Source organism: Nannospalax galili, unplaced genomic scaffold (genome assembly GCF_000622305.1).
Source record: "Nannospalax galili isolate Female #2095 unplaced genomic scaffold, S.galili_v1.0 scaffold227, whole genome shotgun sequence".
NCBI lineage: Eukaryota > Metazoa > Chordata > Mammalia > Rodentia > Spalacidae > Nannospalax > Nannospalax galili.
Window position 1 is genome coordinate 8,085,996 of NW_008360303.1, and position 14,511 is coordinate 8,100,506.

A 14,511-nucleotide genomic window follows, 5' to 3' on the forward strand; every position below is an offset into this window, starting at 1 on the left:
AGAAGAGTACATATACAACACAGTAGATAAATGAGGATCATTAAATATCAACACATACAGAGAAAGATGAAGCCTTGTTTTAAAAGTTTCTATGAGGAAACTCAAGGGACTTAGCTGATGACTAGACCACTATTCAATGTAATGTGCCTGCCAAAGAGAGTCGACGTGGGGCTCCAACACCAGCACACCCCCAGATGTAACTCTGGGGAGGTTGCAGGTGTCATCTGCTGACAAAGGCCAGGGCTCAAGTCCCTAGCAAATACTGCTCAGGCCTTGGGTACTGATAGCTCCCTGGAAAGGATTCAAGTATCTGACAGGGTAATGGGAAGAACAATATTCAAAGTCAATTCCAATTCCAAAGCTCCAAAATTAGGTTTGTGTTGTTTTGTTTTGTTTTTTTTTTCAAGAAGTAAGAATTAAAAAAAATATATATTTCTGGGGGCTGATGAGATGGTTCAGTGGTTTGGAACACTGGCTGCTCTCGCAAAGGGCCCAGGTGTGGATCCCAGCACCCCACCAAATGGCAGCTAACAACTGACCCTAACTCCTGGTCCAGGGGATCCAATGCCCTCTTCTTGCCTCCACGGGCATTGCATGACATGAGACATGAGTGCACTTATATACATGCAGGTAAAATACTTAAGACACATAAATACATGGATAAATAAATAAATAAATCTACTTCTGGAGAACTAATTGCTTCTCATTCATTTGCACTAAGAAGAAATTCAATTTTATTTATATCTATTTCATTTTAAAAAACATTGATAGTTTTCTCTAGTACATTCTTGAAGTATTTTTTTCCCTTCAGTCATCCCATTATCTAAAAATAGAATCAGATAAAAATTTTATTGTGTAGAAAATGCAATCCCTTGGTAGGCCACATGGCATATATGGGCTGAATCTTGACATCATAGGTTGGTGAACTTTCTAGTCACCAGAACATGAAGCACTTATCTTGTAATGCATCATGCATTCATCCTTAAGAACAGTCTCATGCAGACATACTTTGAAAGGAAGGACAAGAGACTTCCCATTAGAATCCACAGCATTCTACTCTAGGCAGCCGTGTATTCTATCTGCTTTGTCCTTTGAACTCCACACAAAAGATCATTCAGAAATCTATCATTCCTTAGTTCTGAATATAGCAGCGCATGAGTAGCCAGAAGAGTCGCATAGTCCCACCAGTATCCTCCATTCTCACAGTCCCTCTCACCCTTGAGGATACCAGCAATTTGCCTCTTGGGAAACTTTGACTCTTAGAGAAACTCTCAGTGAAAACTCTAAGAGCAAATTAGTTGTACTGCATGTTTCATTTGGGCTCAGAGAAGTTACACTACTAAAAACTAACAATAATAATCAAAACACTACTTACAAATATACCTGCAGTCATTCTTAAGTAAAATGGTCTCACTGATTTAGTAAGAATGTACCAAGGAAAGAGAATCATTTCTTATCTATAGGTAATTTAGTAATTTGCTGCTCAGTAACTTTAGGTGAGCCAGTTACTTAAGCCTGGTTGGGAGACAGAAGGAGGAAAAAAACTGAGAAACAATTTGCCTTGTTGAGGATAAAATCAGTTTTAGATCTACATCTGGCTTTAATTATCTACTTTCCTGCTTCAAACTAAAAAAAATAATTATATAAATAAATATGTTAATTTGGTTAGATTAATAAGGCTACTCAAAGCAATATTTAGAAGGAAGAGAGTGAGTAGTAAAGGAAACTGGCTTGGGCGTTAAAAACCTCCAGTTCTGAGAATAGCCTTGCTACTTGCCAGTGTGGGGAACTGAGTGAGACATGTCACCTAACATCTCAAAACAGGCTTTTCTTCATCTGTAAAAGGGAGAGTAATATTTGTATGGTGTGTTAAATTGAGAAAGTGACATTAAAACTCTTGTAAAACTTTCCACAAAGCATACATTCCACAACTGATGCACATTTATAAGTATTTGGAGATTATATGCAAAACCAAAACACCACTAGCCAGGCATAGTGGCACACATCTTTAATACCACCCTGCCAGAGGCAGAGGCAGGCGGATCTCTGTGTGATTGAGGCCATTCTGGTTTACAGAGTGAGTTTCAGGGCAACTGGGGCTACAGGGAGATGCTGTCTCAGAAAATCAACCAACCAATCAAACAAACAAACAAGCAAACAAAAACAAAACACCCTAGAGGAGTAGTGAGAGTGTGTATCATTTATCAAGCCTCTCTTTTGGGCCAGATGCCATTTTACTTTTCTTTAAGCCATCCACATATTATGAGTTACACTCCTTATCAAACTATCTTCCCTAAATTAAATAATTAATTACACCCATTCTTCTTTTAGAATACATATTTATAAGTGTATAGATGTAAATACATTTATGTATTATACATATAATGAATAATATATAAGATGCCTAACTCAAATGTATATTAAGAAAAAATCAGAATTTCTTATATGAAGTTGAATCAGGTCCAACAGGAAATATAAAAATCAGATCCTTCAGACATTTGCATATCTATATCTATGCTGACATATAATCTCTTCTCTTTTCTTTTTAGCCATGTTCTGTTTTAATTTCTCTCCGTATTTGGGGTCTTACTATTTTTCAGTGATAAGTCAGTTTGATTTTGGAAATGATGTGGAAGAAGTCCCCAGAAGTCTACAAATAAGAGGTGCACTTGCACATAGTTGCGTGATTAAGAACACTAGATGTTACACAAAGTGCATCCAAGCTGGCATAGTGAATTCTTCTTCTGCAGTTCATATTATTTTGGCCTCATCTTTGCTAACAGCATTTGCCAACCTGGCCATAGTGTTTCATAGTCTCCTCAACAGAGGATTTCAGTATCGGCCACTCTTCTGTGACAGCAAACATTTCCCCAAGACGTCCATCTGCTTCACGTTAATCCTTTTATGTTTATGGTCCTGCTTCTGTTAAAGACTAACAAAAATTAAATTCCATCCTTATCTTATTCAAAGCTCTATCTTGTTGCTATGTGACCATAATGTTCCACATATAATTAGTTTTTTAAACTCTATTTTATTAAATGTCACAAAAGAAAATTAAATTCTCTGAGGAGCTTTGCAGTTTGGGAGGCTCAATAATCTATATAAAACTTGCAAGTGCAATTCAGTTATTGAATCTCTTGGTTTTTATTTTCGTTTATATTATTTTTTACATTTCAATTCTGACTAATGTGCTTTTTGTTCTCTAGAACATTTGGATAAAATGCTTAAAAGCATATCAGTGCCAATAATAATTTCGAAAAATCAGCACACTTTATAGTTTTTATAAAGAATGTGACCCAAGGCAGCAGTCCTCAGCGCATAGTTACAAGTATATTAATTGCCAAGGCTCTGTGTGATCTGAATACCATTTGTCATTTGTCTTTCCTTGTTTTCCCAAGAGAGAAAGTTCATTTCCAGATGAAACAGGATTAAAATAAAATTAATATAATAAATACAATGATTTGAGTGCAGTGATTTTTGGACATTTGGGGGGGAAATTTTTAGATTAGTTTTCTCATTCCATTTCTCTATGTGAAAACTCATAAGACAGATGTACTGTTAATAGATAAACATTTGATTTAGTTCAAACTGAATTCACTTTCTTGTTTTCAAAACTAATTTAAATAAGAAAGCGATGTTTTTAGATGTTTTACAAAAAACAAGTTAAGCTTTAATGGCACAGCAAACCTTGCTCTCAATATCAGTGATTTGGGGTGTGGGAGGGAGGGAGAAAACACAAAACAAAATTAATCATCCTAAATGAAAAGTTTATAAAATACATAATATATTCAGTTGTCTATACTAATTTATGAAATAATAGAATAGTGTCCAAGCAAAGAACAAAGAAAAAATGGTATATTTCCCTTAAATTAAATGTTAATTGCGGATGAAGCTTAGAGCTTTGCAGGAGTTTTTTTATATTTGACCCTCACTGAACACAATTTTTGTTCTGACCGAGGGAAGACTAATACACTAGAGTCTTTGAAAGTAAAATCACTTCCATGGAATCCTTGATGCCTGTAACAGCTCTCAATGTTGAATAAAATAAACAAAAATATCTGATTTCTTTCCCAGTGAGGTGTGGATCACATGACAATGTAAAACCAAAACAGAACAACAATAAATAATCATAAGATACGACTTGTCCAGAGGACACGTCCAGAGAAAAGGACACCAGTTCCAGTTCCGGAGGAGAAAGAGATTAATTTTTTAAGTGGAGATAAAATCGTATGACACTATATTTTGACTGCATCAGATTCAGTTCCAGAGGTGGGAAAGAGCTCTGGCAGGAGTCAATGGGTGAGTCAGGAAGCAGGCTCCCCAAGCCTGCAGACATAAAGCAGGGCGGACAGGGCACTCCCTGAAGCTCCTGCAGAACACAAGGGAGAGGCAGGAAGCCCAAGTACGGTGCCACGCCTTCTTTGGAATGTAGCTATTCTCAATCTGCTCAGACTTTTGTGAATATAGTTCAGTTTTATTTCTACAGAGAAAAGAAAACGAATACAGGAAACCTCCTCCTAACAGTCCTTTAGCCTGAACTCTCTAGTACTTGGCCTTTTTTTTTCCTCTCCATCTCTAAAATATAATGAAAATGGGTATTATGTTTTTAAGATATCTTTGTCCCATTAAGTTTGAATTGTTCTGATATAATTTAGCTGCTGATATTCAAATTTTAAAAGGAAGTGTCAGTCACTGGTCCAACAGCCATTCAAAGCACACTGCACTACAAACACTGGTTTGTCCCCCATGAAGCACAGGCGACAGTGAGCCAGACAAGGCTCTTTCCCTCAGGGGCTCACTGTAGAGTAAGAGAAGAAAAAGACTGAAGCAACCAAGAAAGTAGAATTTCTCATGTCATGATCCATGAACCAGACGGAAAATTCCACAAAGGAATTTTCAGAGACTCTCTACATCCAACAGAACAAAGAATTTTCTATACTAAGGAGGAGAAATGTGAATAGTTAATAAGTAGTAAGTTAATGACTGAAAAAGAACGGCATTCTGTAAGAGCAAAGAAATGGAAGATTACTAGTGGGAAAACAGATGAGAAGAAATGGAGAAAAGCAAGACTAGTCAAGAGCTAATAATGTAAGTCCATTTATGTATTTATTAAATATAACTCAGTTCAGTATATAATTTATAAGTAAAGATATGCACAAAACAGAACCAGCCTCATAGCTCCAAATCAAGTTGTTTACCTAGCATTACAACTAATTAAGTACTATACTTCAAGCTCTAACTTGACCTCTGCTGATTTTCATATGCTGGCATACTCATTCACCACTTCACTCAAAGTCATATGTGAGCACACCCTGCATGTCAGGCATTTTACTTAGAGGATTTAATGATGTATGGTGTATAATTTATAATGCGCTATCAACATAGAAACACTACCTGCACTGTGACAAGGAGGTAGTGAGATGACTAAACCTGGACTACAGGGCAGGAGTCTCTGAGGAAATAGTATTCAGGACGAGAATTTGAGTATAAGATTTCGAACTCTGTTAAGGGAGAGCAGAACTGAGAGTTGAAAGGCAAGAACTTCCTGTGCAGGGAGAACGCCACATGTAAAAGCCCCAGAAGAAAGGTGAGGGTACAGATACAATGAGGCTCTATGCCAAGCCCCATGAGACAGAGCACAGATCCAGGGGAAAATGGTGGCACTAGACAGAGAAAAAGAGGCAGGCGGGTCTTGGGCCACTGAAACCCAGGGAACTATTTGATTAGACCCTGTAAGGACAAGTAGACAATGATATCAGACAAAAATTTTCAGAGACATGCTTTAAGATCCTTTCATCTGCAGATTAGAGAAAGACCTAGCAAATCAAAGCAAGTTCAAGAAAACCACTTAGGTGCTTTTCTCCATTAGCTCAAACTAATGATATAGTCGTTGTGATTAGGATAGTGTCAAGAGAAATGAAAATTGAGTTTAAAGATATTTGGAAAGTTAAAAACAATATTTTTGGAAGTTTGAATGTGAGAGCTGTATTATTAACAAAGAATCAAAAATGTCAATTTACTTGGATAATCACAATACTACAGGCACCATTCACAAAAGTAATAAATAAGGGGGGACACAGGGCAAGGATTAAGAGGTAAGTTTGGGAAACCTTACAAGGAACAGTTGTGAATCTCATTTTAGAAAGCCATCTTAGCATCCAAGAGATTAAAATGAGGATCTCTTCTTCAAAAGAGAATCTAAGACTCCAAACAAATGTGAGCATGGATAGTTTTAAGGAGGGGATATAAAATTTAATTTTTAGGGTGAACTATAAAATGAGGAGAAAGAGGGGCCCTGTTTTTAAACCTTGAGAAACCCCAACATTTAACAGCCAATTAGCAGGAAAGAAGCATTCTTAAGATGTTTCAAAGGAAAAGTAGGGGGAAAAATGGGAGAGTACATGAAGAAAAAGTAAATGTCAAAGAGGAAAACATCAGTACTACTAAAATAAAAACATCAAAGCCAAGGGCTTTGTCTGTATGTGTCTATATGTGAAACAGAAGTAGGTCACTTGCTCTGAGTAGACCAAGTGCTGAAATAAGACACTAGTAGAAAGGTCATAGGGCAAACATTTAAAGATAGCAGGTAAGATTTTAAATTGTCGTTAAGAAGAATGAGATACTGAATTGGCCAAAGAAATATGGCAGGACTATTGGAATGTGAAACAGGTGGTTATGAAATCACAGTGGGATCCACCCTTCATGCGGTGAGACTTCAGCAGCTTTTGGTCACTGGTGGATAAGCATGAATCCTGAAGATACTCCAGTCACTCAGAAATGAGTTTCTGCCTTTGAACAGAGAAACAATGAACAAAAGAAATAAAACAGTGTTTTTAAAATGAGAAATCTCTGAACGAGAATGGAGGGAAGTGATCTGATGGCCTGAGAGAAACCATAAGGACCAACTGGCTGAAGTGCTTGGTGAATGTGAAAAAACGGGTAGCATAAGAAGCTGTTGCACCAACAAGCTCCATGCACAGAGTGTTGGGGACACTGAGATGCCCAAATAAGTCATATGGAATATGGAATAGTTGGGATGATGGCAAGGCCCAGAGGTATTCATGGGATTCAAAGACTAAACTGTGGTGGAAGAAAGGCCACTGAGATGGATTATGTGGTAGTTTGAATGAGAATGTCCCTCACAGGCTCCAAGTATTTGGACATTTTGTCCCAGTTGGTGGCGATGTTTTGGGAGGTCTTAAAGGTGTGGCTATGCTGAAGCACGTCATTGGGGGTGGGCTTAGAGAGGTTTTAAGCCTTGCCAGATGGCCAGTCACTCTCTTGCTTCCTGTGCCTGCTTGAAGATGTGAGAGCTTAGCTTCTGCTTCACCTCCAGCCACCTCTGCCACCATGCCTCCCTGCCGTGATGCACTCTTGCCCCTTTGGAACCGTAAGCTCAAATAAACTCTTCCTTCTATAAATTGCTTTGATCAGTGTTTCTATCACAGCAACAGAAAAGTAACTATTAGTACGTTAAGCAGCTGAGAAGTCACTGACTGGGTTATTACCACACACACTTAGGTCACTGGGCATGATGGTAGCCCTAAAGGGAGCAGTATCTATGAAACAGGTACCTGTCATCTCCATGAATGATGGAAACTGACCAAAACATACGTAAATGAGAGCAGCTAAAGCCATCAAGGGAGCATAATGAAACAGCCTCTCGGAAGCAAACTGATTTAGTGTATGGATTTAGGATACTCTCAAAGCAATACTAAGGAGGCAAGGCACACCAACTCATTCTCTAAGTTCTGCTTCAGAATAACATGAGGCTGCTTGAGTTCTCTAAAAATCAAATAATCTTTACAGTAAAAAACTTCATATGGTTAACTTAGAGCACAGAGTATCCAAATCACCTATGTCTTTTATGTTGTGAGGACAGATTATTAGCTGGTCCTTGTGCATCTTAGGGAAGGAATCCATCGAGGGCAAGGCTCAGCAAATGTTAGCTGTAAAGAGACCAGTCTCGGTCCCACCTCAACCCTTCTATTGCAAGGCAAAGGCACCATCGGCATTGCACAAATGAACTCAACCTATCTTATTCTATATCTGCTGTTCAACTCACTCTATGCTCATGTGGAAAAAGAGGCATTTCTTGAGTCCCTAAGGCAATTATTTCAGATTTTAAAAATGAAGAAAGTCAGTCAAAGGTTTATGGTTTTCCATTACCACCAAAAAAAAAAAAGGAAAGTAAGTACTTACCTGAACATATAGTTCTCTGAGTTCATACTGAAATTTCTTGGGATCTGTGGTAATTGTCACTGGACCAATTTCTGTTGAGATAAAAATGGGATAGATCAATAACTAGTAATCAAATACATTAAAGACTTTACTGTGCTTGCAAATGTTTTTTGGCATGTACCAATAATTATTAACAACAGACTCTCAATCTTATACATGCCAAAGTATAGTTTATAATTCAATTATGCATGCCTAAAACAGTGAGTTTTTATTAACCTTAGGAAATGCAAGAAGGTGTCAAAAAAAAGTCAGAGATTTTAAAAAAATATCGAAATCCCAGTTCCAGGTTTTTCTCACTTTCATCAATCAGAAATGGTTGTTGAGCACTCCCTTTGCTATTAAGATCTAAATTAATCAGTCACACATGTGCCCTGTAATTCAGTTATCTGCACTATGAAGCAAAAATTCATTGCAAATATTCTGTGAATATAAATTATTTAAAATAATGTACAATGCTAAACAAAAAAGAACAAGAAAAATGAACATTCACAACCATGAGAGCACAGATGCAAGGACATTAAACATGTAAGGAACAATCCCTAAGCTTCTTTCTCTGTGCCTGAATGACAGATGAGTGTCACTATCACCATTCTTCTGAGCTGACTTGGATCACAGTTACCTTCAGGACTATGGATCCCTCCATGATTTCCCAGAGGTACTGAGCAAATCATTGCTTCAAACGGGAGTAAGTTAGAGCTACTGCTTTACTTCCCTGTAGAGCCATGATTTGTGACTTAAGTCAAGTGGAGATAAGTCCAGATATATCAGTGTTAAAATGGCCACACACAAATAAAACCACACATTATTTATTTGTGGTAAGGTACATATGTTTGTAGTAAAGATTTTCAATTCTTGAAGATTATTCTCTTTTTTAAAAAAAACAACTTAAAATATAGAACTTAAAAGTGTCCTTTTCTGGATATCTATTACCTCTTCATAAAGCAGCCATATATTTGGGTAATGGTAGTAAAATTCATCTGGGCATCATATGGACTGACATACTATTTAAATTCCTAAGGTGGATGAAAAGTTTTCTATTTTATGTAATGAAGATATACGATTCACTCAAAATTATAATGTGAAATGACAACATGAAATTATAAAGATTCTTAGTATTTAGCTTTTACAAAAGCTGTTCTAGCTTCAAAGGCATATTGCTAAAATAAGGATTTATAACTTCAAAGGATAATAACTAATTAGCCAAGGCTTCAATCACAGGCTACATATGTCAAGAATGCAGACTGGGGGACTTTAAAAACAAATGAGGTAAATTGGAAAGAAGCACAATTTTTCTGCCATAACCCATGCGATTTTTCCTAGAAACTGCATGAGAAGAATACCTTGAACCTTCCTTATAGATTAGACACCTTACAATTTGCAAAAGGAAAGGAGAGCTGATTGGATAAACCATGTGCAAACATCTGCATTCCATACAAAGTAGAACGGTCATTAGCCATGTCCTGAGTGTATGGAAAATGAGGGAAGCCTACTCCCTCAAGACTAAACAAAGGCATACTCTGCAAAGGAATGCAAAACAGTGACGGGTATGCCAGACAGTTACACCCTGACAGATGAATTGTCAGCAGCACTGTTGAGCCAATCTTCTGTCTTCCTGCATGGCATAATACTGAAATAATCCTAGAGTGTACAACTCCAAAACTAGAAAGGAATACAGAGAACACTGGGAGAAAAGCAATCATATGAGATGAAGAAGAATAAAGAGTTTAGATATGCAAAAGTGTTCCCCCAATTATTAAAAATATAAATAATAAGCTCTTCATACATGCCTTTCTTCAAGAGAAGTGAACAAGGGATGCTATTAAAATAAGGGAACTGATTAGTCTTCATCTTAGTTACCTAGAAACCCTCACACATACACCTGTTTTCAGCAAAGATCAGAAATCTGCCCTAAAGTTCATTAATAAACATTTTCTCAAACCACTGTGGACAGCTGAGATAAATCTTTTATCATTTATAGGAAATGCTCAGGAGAGGTAGGGGCTTGCCAAGCTCCCATACCCCTCCAGCTGTAAGCCTGCTATCCAACTTTTAAAGCACTGAGTGATAGGACTTTTTGGCAAAACTAACTCTCCTCCCTTGCAGGACTTGCTCCCATTTCAGTCTTTGTCTTCACTTAATAGAGTTTTGTGTCAGCCATGTCACTAGTAATTTCCCCTTCCTTTTCACTCATGTAGTTTCATTTCCTGGCAAGCTTTCTATGATATTCAGCAGGTACAACTTTGTCCTCTCTTCCCACCTGAACATGGTCGTTTATTGCTTACCGAATTTCATAGGAACTATCAAAGACAACCCAAACTCTCTCTTCCCATATCCAAATGTCAAACCTTTCAGTCTCCCATCCCTTAGCATGAAGCAGTTGTATTTCTTGCCATCCCTGAGGCTTTCCCTTTGGCCTTCCTCTGCTCCTGTTCCCTCCTTCTATAAGGCCTCATTTAACTTCAGTGCTTTGAACTGAAAGTTGTGCCTTTGCACTAACTTCCCTTAATGCTATCTCAATAATGTGTAATAAACACATTGAAGAAGAAAGGTGAAAAATATTTAATAGGATGCAGAGTCCACGTCCACATTGCTCAGTAGATTTCTATATAGTTGTCTATAGTGAAAGCCCAATGTAACGAAAAAAATAATCATCAATCTCCCAGTAGATTCTGATTTCTTCACTGTTTGTCTCCCTCCTTGACTGTCAGCACTTGGAGAGGATGAACTGTCTCAGGGTGTGTCTCATAGAATCCCCAAAGTATTTGAAGACAAGATGAAGGAGGAGAGGAAACAATAATAATCTAACCTTTAAATTTTGACTTTTCATCATGAAGGCTCCTTGCTGGGCAAAAACCAGTAATGACTGGTTTGTCAACTTCTCACTGTCCAGGTAGTCACAATGTTTTGTTCTTTGAGTAATGATTGCTATAACTTATGACACACTGTTTTTTGAAACAAAACATTATGGTGCCATTTTTATTAAAAATATAGGATATGGGTTATGATCCAGAAACCCACTTTTGATTTAAAAAATAGTGACTTAAATCTAAGTAAGTCTTTCCTCTTCTCAATAATTGCGCTATTTCCTGTTTCCTAGGGCTTTATCAAGGTCTAGGATTGGCTCCAGGATTTCAGCCATTGTTCTTCTAATCTGAGTTACTGGATTGTACTTGAGAAAATAACGGAAAGAAATTCACAATGTAATATTATCTTGCATTGCTCCACTTGGCAAGATCAATATCCAGCTCTTCGCTTCCCTTTTCCTCTCCACTAACAGATTTCTGGCCCTTACACTGTTTCCACTTTGCTCAGAACAGTTTCTCGATAATAAGAGCTCCTTTCTGCTGCCTTCCGCAGGTCTGCGTGATTTCATAGCACAGTCACAATTTTTGTTTTTTTCTTAACATGTGGTTTTCGACTTATGTTGGTAGTTGTAGATAAGTAAGTGAGACTAATGAATAACTGCAAACCTTTATCAAAGAATTAAAGAAATACCTGCCAAATTAAAAGTTGAATTATAGTTGAAACTTAAAATAGTAATGTGCATCTTAAAAGAAGCTCAAATTAGCATCTGAAAGGGCCATGTTAGTAAGCCACAGAAAAGCAAGAAATTTTCTCAATATCTAAAAAAGAGAGTCCAGAGGTCCAAAGAAATACATAGGGAAGACAAGCAGACCTAAGGGACCCAGTAGTATGGTGACTTGAACAGAATGTCAGTTTAATAGCAGGAAGGAAACTCTAGGGTTTCAGATACAGTCTTCCAGGAACTTAAACTCAGCATGGTCCGCCTTCTATAAATTCTACTCAATTTAGGATGAATCAATTCTAATGTCTTCTGTGTGCAAAGAGACGAGTATACATATACATATTCAAAGTTGTTTTTTAAATTAAAAATTTTAAAAATCACATTTCTAGTTTGAGGATGCAATAGAAAATCAGAATATTACTATTACTAAATTACTATTTTCCATTGAAGCTACAACATTGTCTTTCCAGTTTTCCCCATCCTCATTGAACAGTAACATTGCTGCCCAGCACCATTTTAATCATCTGCATCAAATTAAAAGAAGCAGAACTGACTTGTGACTTTGAGCTGATCTTATGCCAAGTACATTTCAGGACTCATTGAGCTGAGCGCATTTTTTTTTTTTTCCTCATTTGAACAGGTACCTTTAAGGACCACTGAAAAACTTTTAAGGATTGCTTTGGAAATAAAGGGACACATTTGGTACATTTTATAAAGCCAGACTTAGTGATGAATTTATGAGCAATGGTTGTCTAATATTGGTTAAACAGCATTCTACTCTACTACCCAAAAAGATTATCCATTTGACAATGACTTGTATGATGACCTTAAGTATTTGCATTCAAACAAATTGCACGTGTAGATATCATGTACTTATCATTCATTTATTTATTCTGAACTACTGAACAAAATGTAGAAAAAAACTTAAATGAATTCAGCAATTTTACACAGCTTTTTAGAACAAGAAGGAAAAAAGAATGCTCTCAAGATGGACATAGGGCAAAGAGGAACACAGAGCAGGCTGTTATTGCTTAGACTGAACTTTGTCCAGGGCATCCTTAAGCACTTTTCACAAACAGCAGTGGGACTTTTAGTGGCCACGAAGTTCAGACTTTAAACTTATCATGTAATCTTAACGATAAAATTACATTTTTAACATCAATATATACCTATGTATTGATAAGGAGAGTCAGGAAAACATATATTTTAAATTCATTTAATAACAATTAAGTAACCTTTCTAGTATGATCAAAATACTCTGAAAGCAAACAAAAAGAAACTAAATATCATGTCTAAGAATATTTTAAAGCTTAAATTACATTGTCATAGCAAAGTATATTTTAAATTTTAGAATTAAGACATCAAAATTCTTTTCTGTGACTATATTATATATACATAAATATTCAGGAAGCTTATAAATGGCAGATTTCCATATGGATTTTCAAGCATTCTTACTGTTAGCTATCCTTCTCCCCACGCCCTACCCTGCCCTACCCCTCCCATTTCTCTCCCCACTTAAACCTACCTCCCTATTATTCCCTTTCCCCTTCATATCACCTAAATATTAATATAAAGGAGCTTACTTAGGGTTACCCTGAAGAGGGAGTTATGCTCATCCCAGAATCTATATCTTGCCAAATAAAAGGTCCAGTGCCAGGTATGTGATACCACCCCTCAAGTTGTTGGTCAAAGGTTTCCTGGGGAACCCCCAGTCAATACAGGCTTATTGCTGTTGCTCTTGGCTCCCCACTGGAACTTAATAGTAGATGCTACTTCTGAAAACACTACATACCTTGGTAACAGGACATAGAGAAATCAAGTTGTTACTGACAAGGAAGCTTCCTTCCTACTGGCTAGTTTTATGGTACCAGAAGGTGTTATGCAGGCTGTTGGGAAAAAAGTCATGAACAGTCTTATCCAGCTGTGAACCCTGTGAACTACACTAATAACCAGTATTGGCAAGATCTACTCACGAGTTCAATAGTGGCATAAATGCTACGGATATGGAAGTAATCAACCACTTTCTGATTGGGTTTAAGGCCCAGCCCCCAAGAGGTAAATTTGGTCACAAATCCATGGTTAGGGAGCTCACAGGTCCCATGGGAGAACTAACTACTATTATTCTGCTAAACAGACATAATATCAAACTGCCATAGATAGTACAGATCTTATACCTCATCAGAGAACATTCTTTGTGCTGTGGATGGTGGTTAACACAGAAACTCACAACTGGTCAAAGTGCAGAGATCAAGTGTCAATGAAGTACTCAGTCACAAATGGGTCATCTATATGACACTGCTTTTCCCCAGAGTTCAAGGACCATTGCAGAAGAGGGAGCAGAAAGATTTGTAAGCGTTAAAGGTCAAGGAAGACCAGAGTGAAGCAGTGTCTTCTGCACATGACAAGACTGCTGCACTCATGAGCTCACAGCATTGTGGTGGCCTGCACAAATCAAGTCTGTCAGCATTCTAACATGGCTGAGGGAGTGGCTCATGAGCCCCCACCCCTTATTGAAAACAGGTGATGGCTTCTGGGAGAAGGAGAGTCAGTTCCTTTAAGGGTGTGGCCCCTAGTAGCTCAAGGACACTCCAGTGGATGGGCCCACACCTATGAGTATATGGGCAACACGAATTGGACTTGGTGGGTTAATTAAAAAAAAAAAAAAAAGAGGACACAAAAATTGGGGGGGTTGGGAAGGGAAGGGAACCTGGGGGAAATTAGGGGGGGGGGGGGGAAAATATGAT

The 14,511-nt window shown here is 37.5% G+C and overlaps 1 protein-coding gene across 1 annotated transcript in view; it reads right to left on the reverse strand.

Annotated features, from left to right (window-relative positions):
- The window catches only part of Hmcn1 (hemicentin 1), a 492,592-nt gene that overhangs the window by 374,102 nt on the left and 103,979 nt on the right, over positions 1-14,511 (reverse strand). Inside the window, exon 2 of the mRNA XM_029559235.1 lies at positions 8,203-8,273. Within this exon, the coding sequence (XP_029415095.1) occupies positions 8,203-8,273 (71 nt within the window). The remainder of the gene's footprint in view (positions 1-8,202; positions 8,274-14,511) is intronic.